Source organism: Sipha flava, unplaced genomic scaffold (genome assembly GCF_003268045.1).
Source record: "Sipha flava isolate LNK unplaced genomic scaffold, YSA_version1 333_pilon_pilon, whole genome shotgun sequence".
Lineage (NCBI taxonomy): Eukaryota > Metazoa > Arthropoda > Insecta > Hemiptera > Aphididae > Sipha > Sipha flava.
Window position 1 is genome coordinate 341209 of NW_020273024.1, and position 17601 is coordinate 358809.

The 17601-nt window shown below is 25.4% G+C and overlaps 1 protein-coding gene across 1 annotated transcript in view; it reads left to right on the forward strand.

Annotated features, from left to right (window-relative positions):
* Nucleotides 1-733: 733 nt before the first annotated feature.
* Nucleotides 734-17601, forward strand: part of LOC112687158 (microtubule-associated protein futsch) — a 22402-nt gene continuing 5534 nt past the window's right edge. Inside the window, exons 1-6 of the mRNA XM_025559734.1 lie at nt 734-930; nt 4912-5078; nt 12221-12319; nt 12395-12567; nt 12751-13302; nt 14214-17601. The exon at nt 14214-17601 is cut by the window's right edge and continues 3501 nt beyond it. Coding sequence (XP_025415519.1) covers nt 4961-5078; nt 12221-12319; nt 12395-12567; nt 12751-13302; nt 14214-17601 — 4330 coding nt within the window. The 5' untranslated portion in view covers nt 734-930; nt 4912-4960. The remainder of the gene's footprint in view (nt 931-4911; nt 5079-12220; nt 12320-12394; nt 12568-12750; nt 13303-14213) is intronic.

Consider the following 17601-nt stretch of genomic DNA (forward strand, 5'->3'; position numbering starts at 1 on the left):
GTATTTTAATCAATTCAGTTTTATGTATAGAAGCAGTGGCATCGAACCTATAACCCAAGAGAATCGACCGATCCCCTTCTTTTTTGTTGGGTAGGGATCGATTGGTACCCAAAAAAACTATTCATGTATTAATTACTATACATGTTTCTATGGTGTAATTGGCGGTGGGTAGCAAAAAACAATTTTTGCGTCCTAATTTATTTTTAATTCGGCGTCACTGTATAGTAGATTCTTATTATAAGCTTATTAATACATTTGTATATCTTATATTATATATTGATATAAAATTGAAGAGTTAAAAACCACCAGTTCATTAATTAAGTTCTAGAGTTTAACTTTAATATCTTTCTTAATACTTTTCAATAAATCACTTATATTTTTTGGAAATAAAAGCTTTTGTGTTTTAAACGAATAGAAAAATCACGAAATTAGCAAAATTAAATTGTTTTGTACAATAATCGATTGTCGATTATATTTTTGCTGACAAAATGAGAAGAAAAAAAATCGTTTCGTGGATTACGGTATAATTATAGTAAATGTACACACTCACACACACGTACACGTTATCGCTAAAACCCTTTGATGATGGCGTTCTTACAAAGCAAAGTCGTCCGAAAGAACATCAGTTCGATTGGCCTAGAAAAATTCGACACCTCTTACTCCAAGTCTGCGCGGTGCAATGCAATCCGCGCGCATTCTACGATCGAAGTGCCCGCACGGTTCAGGCGCAAGCACTAAACCGCTGCCAGTCTCCGTACGTCCATCAACGGGAAATACAACGCTCCGATCCTTGGTCTCACTGCGTTCCACGGATCCTGTGTGATCCGGCTCTCCTTTGCGCCGAGTCTGTACTGCCGCAGTCCCTGTCACACAGCGGACACGGATCTTACTGAGGCGTTTTACCGGCACCACATCATACATTGGCACCAGGTATGTGTTACTTCAATCATTTTTAATATTGTATTCCATATAGATACACATTACTGTGATTGACTTGCGTTTCTCTTAACCACACCACTGCTATTCTACACATCTAGACCAAAATCTTGTATTGACCGTATGTGTTTATTTTTATTCCCTATACGAGCGATCGATTAATTTAAAAGTTGTCGTCTTATCGTTATCGTCCGGTCTAAAGCTTACACTTTCTTCAAATAAACATTTTCAAAGATTTCTTTTGATTAAACGTTGCACAGCAATTAGTAAATTTGGATATTATTCCGAGTGGATAATTAAATATTTCATGAACAAAAAAATCGTATAATTAATCCGTCTATTACTTATTTCTCAAATTAAAGACTGTGAACTTCAAAATATTTAATATTTTTACCGCTTTCTCATTATTGGTTATGTTTTATGTCTGAAACGTGGAGGAGCTGTGAACCGTGTTATTACGGTTTAAATATGTAAATGTATAATTTATTAATCAGAGCGAATATTTGCCATGTTATAGTAAAGTATTTAAATACGCAAATTATGATAATGAGTAATAGTGTGAAGTATATTCTTATTCATCTATAGTCTTAAGATTATATTATTTAACTTATAATTTAAGGTCTATGATTTCTTCGTCGTGTGCTACAGTTAAAAAAAAAAGCAATTATAATTGTAGAATATAATATTAATAATAAATCTGTAAAACAATATAGAAGTGATATCGATTAAGCATGATACATTAGCTGTTGATGTATTTTAAGAATATTATGGATTTGTTGATATAATATTAGGACCATTATTAAATCAATCGAATGAAAACTCAAATCAAATACATCATAAAAATACCGATATAATTATATGTGATTGTATTTTATTATCAGTCTTTAGTATAATGATATTTATTAAATATTATAGAAAAATATTTAAATTATTATACTGTAAAATTTAAAGTTTAAATTTTTCTATTTCTATTTCTATTTATTATATAACAAGTTTAATATTTTATCTTAACTATTTATCTATATTTATAGTATAATGTTATTATTTGGAGTTAAGTTTGTATAAGAAAATATTCTTTTAATTTTTTTTTTTCGATGCCTAAATAATACATTTTCAAGGTTGTATAATTAATGGTTTTTAAATTTTTTAATTTAATTTAATTTAACGTAAAATAAATTATATACTTTCTCAAGTTTACGGTATGCATTAATAAGCATCATCGTAACATTAAATAATAACAGCTTTACAATTAATTATATTTTCTTTTTTAAATTATATTTTAAATTGAAGTTAGTCAATGTATTTAAAAAATAATAATCGTAAATGTAAAAGAAATTATTATTATATATATATAGAATTAGATGAGGAAATCGAGAGTTCAATACCCCCAACCACCTGAATTTCTTTAACTGCATTAGAAACTGTTTATAATAATACAATTTTTATACGACATATCTGTCAATAAAATTAACATCTGATATTCTTAATTAGTCACCTCTCAGTGGTACATTAGTACTGTAGTTAACATCACTTTGCACTATGCGTCGGATAATTATTGCTAGGTGTTTCAATGTTGTGATAAACGGTTTCTGCTGTACTATTTATATCAACCCCCTATCTCTTTAATGCACTGAAATTATTTTACAGGGATAGTCTTAGTATGTAACTTATATCAATGATTTGTGTTTAAAAGTCCCAGAGTTTAAAAATTATATATTTGTTTTTTATATTAATCATAATTAGTTTTCGGATAATGACATAACAAATTAAAAAATGTCATTATGTAGTACATTAAGTTCATATCGATTTCTTCAAATTATAGTTGTTGACTAAAGGGAACGTTTAAGAAAAATAAAATATTAGTATACTTTGGAGACTTGAGCTATCAAATAAAAAACAAACATACCAGTATAAAATGCCAGGAAAAAAAGTATTTGGATTTTAACACTGTAAATTTATTATCTTTTTATTTTATATAATGATAAGATATATGATGACTTTTATTTTTATTAAAAGGTCAAGTTATATTTTGAAGAAAGTAGGGTAAGTGTATTTTAGACACCTTATAAGAAATTATTAAATGAGAATAATTTCTTAACCTTGTTAAATTAATATAACTTTTAACATGTAGTTAAAAAAGTTCAAAGTAATTAAGTATAAAAAAATGTTCTAATAAAACAAAGAAGTTATTTGTATTTATTTTGAACAAAATGTTTAATGTTTCATGTATCTAATTAATAAACGATCTATTTTATATTAAAACTAAATAACTTTTTAAATGTTTCTTCCTTATATTTACTAAAAAAAATTACCCACTAAATAAACTAGATATTATCTATAAAAACGAATTAAGACAAATCCTTACAATTATAGTTATTAAATATTTATAAAATATTATTTTAATTTTAATTATAAATCTATTTAATTTTTATTGGCCGTCAATAATGAACAAAATTATTTCATAAATTATATTATAAAAATGAATATGGTCACCGTACCCCACGGTACCTAACCCTTATAGTTTCAAACATATAATGTTAATAATAATGTTAGTAATAAATAAATAATAAATAATTATGTTAATAATATGTATTATTTTTAAAACTAAAAATGTGTTGTGCTCAAAGTATTTACATTTCTAATTTTTAAATCAAAATCATGTTAATGTAAATGAAAAAAATTTTTTTTTAATTACCTACATTTATAGTCATATTTAAAAACCATTTTTTTTCTTTAATAATAGGAATAATTGTTACAAACCCAAAGTTTTTAAATTTAGATAAATATTCCAAGTATTTGGTATATTTATTTAATTACAATTTATCGTAGACAAATTTAAAAGTTTAAATTGTGTGATTAATTATTATGTTGGTTAATACTCACTTCTAAGCGATCTTACCTGTCCATCAAAAATAAAAAACGGTTAATCTTTTTTCTTATGATTTATTTAAAGTATTTCAACTTACATATTCTATTATCTACAAATATTATTGAACAATCACTTTCAGCATACAACATTACTTTTTTCTTGATCACGAGATTGTTTATTAAAATTTTACTTCATGATCAAGCTTTCTCATACATGTGGAATAAGCATATAATGTAGGAAATTAATCTTGTGGTTCAATTTTTTATTAAATTATTTGTACAAAAATAAGATAAAATAATATATATAATATAATGGATAATAATATAAACTTAAAAATGGCTTCCGGTAATTACGAATATATTTTTTTACTAAAAAATATTATATCACATATTATCAGTGGGCTGATCATGGTTGGCGTAGCAAAAATGCATTATATTTGAGTACTAGTGAAAAATCTTACAGGAAACAAACCACTAGGAAGCCCATGTATGAGATACGAGGATGTGGTAAAGAAGGATATGGAAGCATTAGGAGAAAATCTAGATTGTAGAACACAAGCATCGGATAGAGAAAACTACAGGCAAGGTTGTGTTTCGGGATGGTCCTAGTGTAATAATTATTTGAATTATCAGCGAATCCATGATGTATGTAGTATTTATATCCTTTTTATTTGAATATTCTTAGTTCAACGAAGTTACTAAAACTAAAAATTCTAAAATAAAAAAAACAAAAAAACGCTATATTATTATAACTTACAAGCATATTAGTATAATAAAAAATGAAATAATTATTAATAATAATTTATAAGTTATATACAAGGTGAAAAGGTCTGAAGAATTTTTTTAAGAAATAAAATATATAAGTACCTATCAGAACTTCCTGTTTTATTCTATATGTATGGAGTGAAAATATCAATCATTTTTGGAAATTAAGTATCAAAATTGTTTTAAGTATATTGATGTATAATATACATTTTACACATTATTATAATGTTAAATAGTTACTAAACAATTTATATTAAAATAGATTAAATTTTTTTAATAGGATTATACATGTTAATTAATTTTATTAATCATTGTTATTAATATAACTTTTATTTATTTTAGAGGCATAATTTGGCATTTCTAATGAAACATTGAACCAAATAATTATAAAATGGGCAACCCATCGGATCACGTTGACACGCCGCTTACGGGTGGATATCTGCTGATTGTATTAGCCGAACCCAGGAGTGCTGAACATAAATTAGCTATACTGAAAAGACTTACGAAAGGTAAGATGAATAATAAATACAGTAATATATACATAAATAAAACTACTCCAGACAGTTTGATAACTTAAGGTTTATTTTGGGAGATTGTAACGTGTTGGGGTGGGCATATGTCTGGGTATTGAGTCTATTTTAAAAAGTTCTGTTGCCAATTCTCTCGAATGTCATCAGTCATAATGAAATTAACGAGGCTTACGTAAACGTAGACAGGAAATCGATAAAAATAAAAATAAGTAATTCTGATGCTTTGTATTTAATACTCGTTTTTCTGTATAAAACTCATATTATATAGTTTATTACATAACAAAAATGATGATATGATAATAATATTTTGAGTTATAGTATTAATAGCAAAATCAGAAATTCATAAAAATATAAAATTAAGTTCAAGAGTATTTTATAAAAATATATAATACCACAAAAATATAAGTTATATTTGTATACTGTATGTAAAATATATTCATAATCAAATCATTATAAATTATAATTAGCACAGTAATAACCATAGAAGCGAGTGAAACTATTTGTTTTAGATTTGAATAACAATCATGATAAGATTTTAACAGGTACTTAATTTTAAAATGTTAAACTCTTTATGAAAAGTTTTTTTTAATACAATCACTTAACATTATTTTTTCTATATAATATAAGGATAAATCTCTAGTTAGTGTCCAACTGAATGAAGTTTAATCTACTCTTTCTTACAATTCTAGCGTAATTTTATATTTATAAAATATATACTCATATTACCCATTTAAATATTTTTTCAAACGAAAATTGATACAGTAATCGAATTGATGATTTACTTTACTTAACTAAAAGTGACTAATTTATTTGGTTATTTTGATAAATTCTAAAGATTAAAGTATTATACGACGTCTCAGGTTTTTGTAGGTATCCTAATAGAACTGAAACACGTGTTCCGATGTTGCAGCAATCTGTTTAAATATAAACTGAATCTGCTCAAGACCCTTCGTTTGTGGTAATTTTAAACGAGTCATGTATACTAGAGGACAAAATGTGCATGTCAAATATAATTATAGAGATGATGTGTGCTTGAATAAAATCATAAATTATATAGAATCTGTTTTCCATAAAATTAACATTATTCTTCGTGCATTTTCAGCGTACATATTATGGATGATCTTTAGAGAGATTTTTTTATTACTATTAGTTGAAAAGTTTTAAAAATACAACTTTATGTAGTTTACTTTAAACTTATAAGTCAATGAACTATAATAAATTTAGATTTTTCTATGTTTAAATATGAAAACTTAAATATTCAATAACAAAATGCTTAATTGTTTCGGAAATATTTTATGGATATAAAAACGGCTTACTACCTATATTTGAGTTAATTATTCTTTAATATTCATATAACTCTACAGAGTTTTATGTTTTTTTTAATATTTTTTTTCTATAGCAACACTATAAAGTACTTTGATATATTAGTATATTTTTATTGCCACGTACTTTTTAGAAATTTAGTTAAAACGTAATAATAGTATGGTTACCTGGCTAGTGTAAATTTTCAACAATTTAATTTTTACCATGTACCGTAAGAACATTGCATATTTGTGAGTAGGTGTCATATTTATATCACTGAGAATAAATGTATTAAGATAAATCTAAACAACTCTGGACAATATAAATAAGTACATAATATAGATTATAATAAGACTAAATTAAAACTGTGGAAGTAATTTATTGAAATATTTTAAGGACAAGATTTAAATATTATAATCTTTAAGAAATAAAAGACATTGTGATCTTAAATTAAAATATAAAATTATGTCAGGGTTTTAGAACTAAAACATCAGGTACCTATGTTATACTTTTATAGCGATGTTTTTTTCTTTTTTTATGATAACAGTTTTGATTATTGAATCTGCATCATAAATTTTGTGTTCAAAATTAATATTCTGTTCAGTATATTTCAGGTCATTTCCAATCAGGCTTGAAAAATCAATTTTTTTTTTCTTATAGATATTATTTCAAAGTGAACGTTTCTCAATATAACTATTTCTTGTTTCGTATTTAAATCTAACTCTATACTGACGAAAAAAATGTTATTGAACATAAGAATCTAAATACTAACTTACATATTTACCAATTCATAGCAAAATAAAAAATCAGAGTTATTGTAGTTATTTTTGGGTAATAGATTAATCAACAAACCTAATGATTTATTAGGATTTACACTCAATACCAATAATCCCTACTTTTTTTTTTATATTTATACAATTAAACGATACTATATATTTACGTACCTTAATATTAAATATTGGAAAATACCTTTTATTTTTTTTTAATAGCAATAAATTTATTTTATACAAAATACTTTACTCAATTTTTTTCATATTTTATCGTAAGTAATGATAAAAATTCAAAGAATAATCAATACGTTTGGTTAACACAATATCATAATAGGTGTACATACTGTAAAAAATATTCCCAACGCCTTGGAAACATTGACGTCATAAATGTTCAATAACTAAATTATTATTCTTAGTAACTTTTTCAAAGAATTCAATAACAATATACAAGAAGTATATAATTTATCATATGACAATATATTCATAGTCGTAGACATTTCGCAATATATTAATACTTTATGATAATTTTATTTAATCTCTTAGTATATTTTATCAGACGATTGTACTTCAAACTCCCTTTAAACGAATCTTTGATCTTTTTGTTTATATTATGTTAAATATTTATTTTATACTTGTTGGAAGAACATATTACCATAGGCGCAACTAGGGTGGTGTAAAAAGGTTTTTAGTGCCCCTGAGTTCAAATTTAGTGCTCCAGTTATTTTTATTCAGATCTTATTATCTATAGTAATTACAGTGAAATACCATTCAATTTTACTTTCAGCAATTTCAGCATCACTAATATTTGGGCTCTAGTTTCGCCCAAGTATATTACCGTTTGTCTGCAATTTTCCTTTAGCCCAAATTTACTATACAGAAATGTTCGTTATCATATACAATATTAAAATCGTATGCAATTCTTAGTAAAACATAAGTTTTTAAATTGATTATACCAATAGTAAATAATATAGTCTTGTGATGAAATCTTTTACATTTTATTATTCTTGAATTATTCTCATTTATTAAACAATAATTGGGATTATAATTTTATAAATAAAACTAAGTTTATTTGCCATTTAAGTCATATTAAAAATGTTGAAATCTCCGAAGGATTACAGAAAAATACTGACCAGTGTATTGAAAATAATTGTTGTCATTGAAGGGAAACCTATGAAATTCTTATTATCAAATCAAATATTTCAAACCATGAAAAATAAACTGGTTTTATTCAGAGTATTTTTTTGCAAACATGAAAAGTTTCTGAAATGATTACTTTTGATTATTTATGGGAACTTGAAAATAATAATTATTAATCAATTAAATAAATTTTTTAAAAAAAAAATTTATATTTTCAATATATTTGTTATTTATTCATAATATAAAAAAAAATATAATCTCAGTTTAAACATGAATTAACAGTAAAACAAAACAATACATTTATGTCAACACACTTTACTTTCGTGCTTGCATTAATGGCTATAATCATTTTAACAATATTGTATTTTTTTCATATAGGATTAATTTATGACAGTTATATTTATTGATGAGTAAATAAATCCAACTTCAAACTTCACGACGTTTTACCAATAACATATACAAAATTAAAAGAACCCAAAATTATTTTTTAGATAATTTGACGTTAAAATATAATAAGATAGTTTTTTATTCAATAATATTTTAAACACAGATTATATAAAATGATTGTTTTAATCTTTTTGATGATTTAACTTTCCAATATGTATTTTGTATAATCTATATAAAATTTATTAACACTTAAAAAATTAAAATAATATTAACGCAGTTACTTCAGTATAAAGTAACATACTATAATAAATCAAATTACATTTGTTTTAATGTTGTGACATAAATATATACTACTATATATTTTACTTACTTGAAATTAAAATGTAATACAAACTTTAATTCTTAGTGAAATTAGGGATGTATTGAATAATTATGATAAATATTTTCTGTAATTTGATTTTTAAGTAGTAAGTCATCTAAATTTCAAGTATTTTGCAATAACTTTTAAATAAAAATTAGATAAAAATGTTACATTAAAATTCATTTTTAAATTTTTCAATAGCTTATCTAATTACAGTTTAATAAATTGTAGATCCAACCAATTTAAATATTTTGTATGTAGGTATAGACTAATAAATTGAACGACTAATCATGTTATATTATTCCATACTTTTCGCTTGCCCTAACAACTTATATAATGATATTATAAAAGGTATAGTATAATAAGTTGCTGTTTACGCCCTTCCAATATACTATAAACCTATAATTATTATATTTTAGTCACATATAAAGACTGTTTATAGAACGTTGCGTGTAGCTGAACTTTACCGATTTTTCTGTTTCGTGATTGAAGCCAATTATTTTGTAAACACTCTATAAATCTCTATTAATTGTATTAAGAATATAATATAAGGTCATTTTGTTATTTCAATGGTATTTTATCTAATAGCACAACAGTTCATAATTCTAAATATCAATAAATTCAATATTTTTTTTGTTGTGCGTACACTTTTTGGCAGCGTTTTCCGAGAGAAGATAGTGTAGGTTAGGTATTGATTGGGCTGCGGGACTCAGTGACGTAGCCGGAGAGCTGTGGGCGTGGTCTGTGTACCTCCCTTTAGGTTCAACGGTATCAGCTGATGTCCATAAGCATTACACAATATCCGTACAAATGTCAGGTCAAGTGATCGACGAGTATTTAAAAAAAGAAGAGAAGGAAAGCAAAAATCAAGCTCTTATAACTTTTTCTCGTTTGACTGAAGAGTTACATGAATATTATATTGTTACTTGCAAAGCATATCACTATGTATAGAGTTGCCAGATTTTCAAATCCCTAAACCGAGACATCATATTGAATGACCCTTTTTTTTTTTTTGATGTAACGTTCATATAGAAACAAAAATAAGTGAATAATTTTGTAATTTAAATATTGCATTATTATTAAATATTTATTAGCTAATACAAAAATATATTATTATTGTATATAATTATGCCAATTAAATAACCATAATATAATGATAAAATGTAAAATATTGTTTTATGTTTTATTATTAAATAATACAATATTAAATATTATTTTTTCTCATCTTCTATTAACCGGGACACGTCTTAAAAACTTGTCTGTACCGGTCAAACCGAAATGAATGGCAAGTCTAACTATATATAACTATAAAATGAATATATAGGTAGTCATTATATAATAAACAAAAGTTCTATAGGTCATTGTAGTTCGTTAAAATTTAAAATAAATTGGACATTTGCATTAAAAAAATCATTTGTGTATAACGATAAAAAATAATTATTTTTTAATATTTAATGTTTATAATTTGAATATATTAACCTAATTTAATAGAATATATTAATGGTATACCATTTATTTATTATTGTCAAGAGTTAAATTTTTGTTCATAATTTACTTTTGTACTTCACATAAATGACCGTTGATCCAATAATTATGTAAAAAGGTAAATGTAAAACAATATACATTGTTTTACATGTTTCACAATTAATATAAATTTGTTATGAGTAACCATAGGGAAAATTAATTGAATTCTAATAAGTGACTTTCAATATACCTATATCTCAACCATAAAGTATATTACATTATAATATTTAATATGTACCTATATTGTATTTTGTATAAATAGTTTTCAAACCTAAAAATTAAAATATATATTTATTTGTTTAAAGTAATTATGTACTATTTAGCATATTTTTTTACTACATACATACCGCATGAACTTTTTTTGATGAATATTAAATTCTAAATAATTATAAAAGATAAAATTTTAGAGTACTAAAAGTAGGTAAATTTTATATTTTTCTGTATTATTAAATAATATTAGATCTTTCCTAAAAAAACCTTAAAGTTAAAACAATGGTTAATAAATTTATATTATAATAATTCATATTATATAAAATTTGTGAATATGTATGCATTACTTTATTTTTAATTTTGAAGTTTCAAATTAATATATGCCTATACATTTTGTTTCAACTTAAAATTAAAATTATTAATATTTGTGATTAAATACAATATTTATAGTTTTTTCATTTCATTAAACAATTAATTAATCAATATTACAACTGTCATTCGATTTAATTTAATATTTTTCTGAAATATATGTAATTTATTCTTTTAATTTTAAATATATAAAGAAAATGTAAAGAATCTATAGAAAATAATTTGCAATAATAGTGATTGATGGAAAACCAATAGAGGTATTATTCAATCGAACACTATGTTAAAATATGAATTTGATAAATATATTCATAACATGATAAGTTAGAAACGATAAATAAAAAATCGACAAATCTATGTCAACGTTTAAAAATATATCTTTTTCGTCCAGGAATGACCGATTGGTATTGTTGTATAGTCAAAATAAAATTCAGATTATTAATGGCATAAAAATATATAGAGAAAATAAAAAACATTTTTACATAGCTAGAACAAATGCAAAGTTGAATAAAAATAAAACTAGACACCTAATAAGATTATCAAATGCTTGCATTTTCCAATCTCTTTATCCTATTTGTAGGATGATTATATTGTTTCTTTATATAACTATATCGATTTTAATTATCCTTTGTATAAAAATAGATTGTATAAGTGTATTCATATTAATAAATTTTACAATTTAAGCTTAGGAATGATACTAATCGTAGAAATAATTAGAAACGTTCATTGTGAATTGATATAGCTCATGATTTTTTGTGGGTCTCTACGAATTTATCGATCGAACTCTAATTGAAATTAGTAAACTTACTTATAAGTCATACGTATTACTTATTAATTATTTATTTATATGAAAATATATAATTCATAGTAAGATTATACTAAACTAATTAAAACCAGATGTATTTCTAATCTTATGGAAATCAAGACTATAATGATAATCATATAAAGTGATACCTCTAAAACCTCACTAAGATAAATTTTACTAATAAATTATTTACTGGAAATTACACGGTTGATATTGATTTAATATTTTATAAACTAATCATGTATTTGTTAATATTTAGGACTTTCATGTTGGAATTTTGAAGAGAGTAGCGTTGAAATAGCTACTGAACTCAATGCTATTGTTAATCAAAACATCGAAGGTGAAGAAGGCAAAAATGGTAAAAAAAATAATATTTTATCTCATTTCGTCGCTTGAAGTTATTTTTGGAAATCTTTATTAAATATTATTTCAGGTGAACAACTCTTTCAATATGCAAGTGATCATTTAGTAGCAGAAATTCTTATCAATCCACAACACAGTACATTAGTACAATGTGTAAGAAATCTATTAGCAAGCTTTACAAAATATAGATGCATCATTCATGCTGGATATTCTTTTACTGAAAATGGATCTTGGATACTTCAGGTCAGTTGATTGAGTATATAATTAAATTATAACAACTTTATTTTAAGATAATTATTATTTTTAAATGGTTACATAGTACAGATAATATTTGGGTTATATAATACTTATATTCTTGGATTGCATTGATTCTCACTAAAAGTTGAATAATTCATTTTTATTTTCATGTTTTATTTTTATTTTTAGGATGGATCATTTTCCGTGGCTGACTTTTTAGATGCATATAAAACAGCTGAGGCTCAACGCACAGTTAGACTCCATGAAAATCAGATTCGTACTGAACTTCATTGTTCAGGAGATGGTGATTGGATTCAAGCTAGTCGAGTTAAAGACACTCGTTTTGTGTTAAATCCACAAGAAAAAATTATTGATAACAAATCAATAGAATCAACCGTGAGATGGCTATGTGATAAAATTGAAGTTGTTGAACTTGATACACTATTAGAAGGGTCACAAGTGGTTGGAAATATTAGATTTAGTAGACCTACCCTTTATGTGTTTCCTGCTGGTCAAGGTGATTCAGCTTTATTTGGTATCAATGGTTTCAATATGTTAATCGATGGAGGTACTGGAAGAAATTCTTGTTTTTGGGGATTCGCTAGACATTTGGATCGTTTGGATGCTGTATTACTAACGAGATTAAATAGCACTAATTTAGAAGGAGTTGCTTCATTTTTAAAACGGAAGACAATGTCTTCATTGTATCCACAAATAGGTCATTTCTTCTGTAACTTTAAGGTAAAAAAATTTTAAATTGCACGTTTGATGATATATTATCTATCATATTATTATATTTATTTATTGTAATGTTGATATTTAAAGAATAATTTAGTACTGTAATTCAATAAAATAATTAAAAATAATTAGTATTCATTCATCAATTTATTTTTTGTATTTATCAAACATGCTAAAAAATATGTTGACTTCATTATATATTAGGCGTGACTTAACTCATTTAAAAAATAAATAGAAGTCTATTTTATGTATTTTTAATTTAATTATATATTCATAGTTTTTAAAAATCACCTAGACACTGACATTTGTAAGAGAAACTGTGTATTTCACTATATATATAAAAGATTTAAAATATACTCTGTAATTGAAGACTTGATTTTGGTATATTTGTATAAATTATTTTATTACGTGAAACATTGGGAGTTTCTATTGTATAATATAGGATGATCAACATATGTTGCATAACAATTACAGTTTTAAAATAGTGTTGGCTATCTAAAAAATTTGAACCATATCGTAGTTTTTATTAAATATTACTATTTCTTAGATTAAAACTAAATTCCAAAAATTCACATAAAGTGCTATAAACTCAGAATATCACCCTTATGTATAGAAACGCATTGTTAACGCAGAAATTTAAATTAAAAGAGTTTTAAAATAAAAATAAAAGTTCTTATTACTTTTATCAATTTATTTGAATTGAAAAATATTAAGATCATAATTTAAAAACTAGTCGTTAAATTATATTATATTTAATATTCTGTTTTGGAATCCTTTAAGTCAAATTAAATTTTAAATATCTAAACATTATATATTTGCATAAAATGATTAGAGACAATAAATTATTATATATTTACGATTAAATATAATTAAATAATGACGATATTAAATTTATCATTCGTTTTATATTTCAGACAAGAAAACAAGTATCATCTCCTAGTGTTGATGTTAAAAAAGATGTTCTTTCGATTAGTATAATAGATACGGCACAGAGCATAATATCGGATCTTAAACAATTGCAACTTCGTCCTCATTTATGTTATCGTAATATTAATCTAGAACCAATCAATCTGTATCATAAAGTTGGTCATGGAAAATTAGACATGTATGTACTAAATCCTTCTAAAGACAGTAAAGATGTTAAAGATTTTTTGTCAAAATGGAACGAAGGTGATCAAAAACTATTTAATGCTTCTAAAGACTTACAATTTCCATTACCCAACATTATTTCTATTTGTACACTACTTGTATGGCAACCAGCAAATCCAAATAATACAATAACTAGAATTTTTTTCCCAGGAAGTAGTCCTCAAAATAAAATATTTGAGGCACTTGAAAGAGTTAGACATCTTGAATTTTTAAAACATCCTTCTTGCTCGATTAAATCTATGAACTCTTCTACATCAGTAACAATAAAATCACAGACAACTAAAAAGACGGTTCTTGAAAAAATGATACCAGGTGAAACGAAAACAGTGAAAACTGTAGAGAATTTAGAAGTGTCTACGACAGGATCAAATGCTGTTATCCAGACAGCTATAATACCTACAGTGCCAAAGGAAGGAACACCGAAACCCAAATCCCCAACTGATTCAGAAAAACCTAAAACTAATAATAAAACTGTTATAAAAGAAACAAGTGTAAAATCAAAAACTGACAATAAATATAGCTTAATTACCGCAAAAGTAAATTCCAATAAAATTGTTCAAAAAAATACTACGATGAAAAAACCATTAAAACTATCTTCTAAATCTCCTCCAACTGATAAATCATCACCGACAACTCCAAGTGAAAATCCAGAAAAAACAGCTAAACCAACTAAACAAATTATTAAGCCAAAAGCAACACCGTCTTCTGTAAAATCTCCAACGAGTACTCCTACTAAAAGTAAAAAGGAAGAAGCAAATCGAAAAGTCTTGGTTACTTCACGAACTAATTCTGGTTTAAGACGAACTCAAACAACAAAAAAAGAAACAAACCAATTAAATATAAAAATCAATGAACTAAAAAAACCGGCTATTAAAAAAGATTCTAATATAGTTTACAAATCTAGTTTAATAAGTGGTAATAAAGATAAAAGTGGAGAAGAGGAAGATATATTAATCATAGAAAAAGTAGCTATAACTCCTGAAAAACTTTTAACTCCAGATGGGAAAAAAATTATAGCAAATGAATTGGACGGGATTTTAACTGCAGCTAAAGATATTGTTACAAAAGAAAAATGTCCTGAAAAACTGTCTGAATCTGGAGCTACTACAGCACCAACTATGCCGGAAGATGAAAAAGCAACAGAATCAAAAAAAGAAATTGAAATCAATGAAGCAGCAGAAAAAAGAGTAGAAGAATTTAGAAAGACTAAAGAAGCATTAAAAACTCCTGATGAAGTAGCTGACTTGCCATTCCACGAAGAAGTGGATGAACAAGAATCTAAAGTAGAAGAAACGAAACAAAATGATACAGTAATTGAAACACAAGAAATAGTTCAAGTTGAAAAAGCTGAATATGTATTGGTATCATTAGATTCATCTCCAGAAGTATTAAAACGACAAGTATTAGATACCGTAGATTTATTAGATACTGAACCTGATTCTGATAAAGAAGATGAAATTGAGGAACACAAAGAAAATAATTTAAATGCAGATGCTGATGAAAAATCTAAATTAATAGAACATCTATTGGAATCATCTAAAGACTTATATGAAATCACAGAAAAAATAGATGAACTGAAAAAACAAAATGAAGAAAATATTAAATTAGAAAATGAAACAATTGGTCGTTCAAATCACGAATACACCGAAAGTTCTAACGTAAAAAATAGCAAACAAATAATTGATCTGGAAACTGAATCAAATGTACAAGAAGGATACAAATCAAACGAAGAAAAATATGAATCAGATAATGATATAAAATTTAAAGATACAAATGAAAATACAACGTCTTATAAAGTAGACTCTTTAAGTGAAGATCCAACCAAATACTCAGAAACAGAAACTATAACAAAGTCCTGTACAGAAAGAAGTAGATCAAATTCTTTTTGTCGAGAACAAGTAGATACACATTTAAATTTTACCGATAGACATGAGTCAAAGTCATTATTTAAAGAAGGTTCCGTGTCTAAAGAGCCAATAAAATATTCTGAAATGGAAAAAACTATAGATGACAATGGGACAATTAGTGGAATGGGCTCAGTTAGTCAAGAACAAATAAATGAACAATTAGATCATCCCATTGTAGCTGATAAAATTGAGTCAAAAGCATCAAGTAAAATAGGATCTATTTGTGAAGAACAAGTATTAGAATCTGATATAGAAATTTCCACTAAAGAAATTACAACTTCAGATGTCGATGTTAAGCAAGAATCCAAAACATTAAGTAAAGCGGGATCAATATGTGATGAACAACTAAAAGATTCTGAAACCAAAACCATCGCAAAAGACTGTACAGTATCAAGTAGATCGAGTTCTGTTAGTCATGAACAAGAAAATGCACATCCCATTATAACCGATAAAAATGAGTCAAGATCATTAAGTAAAACAGGATCGGTATCTGAAGAACACGTCAAAGATTTTGAAATAGAACATATAACTAAAGAAATAACAGTTTCAAATGTTGCCGATAAGTTAGAATCTAAGAAACTAAGTAAAACTGGTTCCATAAATGAAATCCCTAGTAAAGATTCTGAAATTAAAAAAATCACACAAGCAAGTAGATCGAGTTCAGTCTGCCAAAACCAAGAAGTTATACGTGGAGATGAAGAAGAAACACAATTATCAAAGGCATTAAGCAGCGAAAACTCCATGTGTGAAGAAGAAATAAATAATTTTGAAACAGAAACAATCACAAAACTTAAAGAAAAATCAAATATATCGAGTTTTGAAAGTCAAAAACAAGAAAGTACACACCACATTTTAGACGATAAAAATGAGTCTAAAGTATCAAGTATAACAGAATCTTTATGTGAGGAACTAAATAAAGATTGTTTATATGAATCAATTATACAAGAAAATAGATCGAATTCTTTTTATCAAGAAAAAGAAACGGTACATTCAGTTGATGGAAATAAAAATGAGTCAAAACCCTCAAATAAAGCAGGGCCCATATGCGAGGAAGAAGTAAAAGATACAACTGTGGAACAGACCACTAGAGAAATTACAATTTCAGATATTGCCAATAAGGATGAAAATAAGACATCAAGTAAGGCGGGATCAGTATGTGATGAACAACTAAGAGATTCTGAAACCAAAACCATCACAAAAGACTGTACAGTATCAAGTAGATCGAGTTCTGTTGGTCAAGAACAAG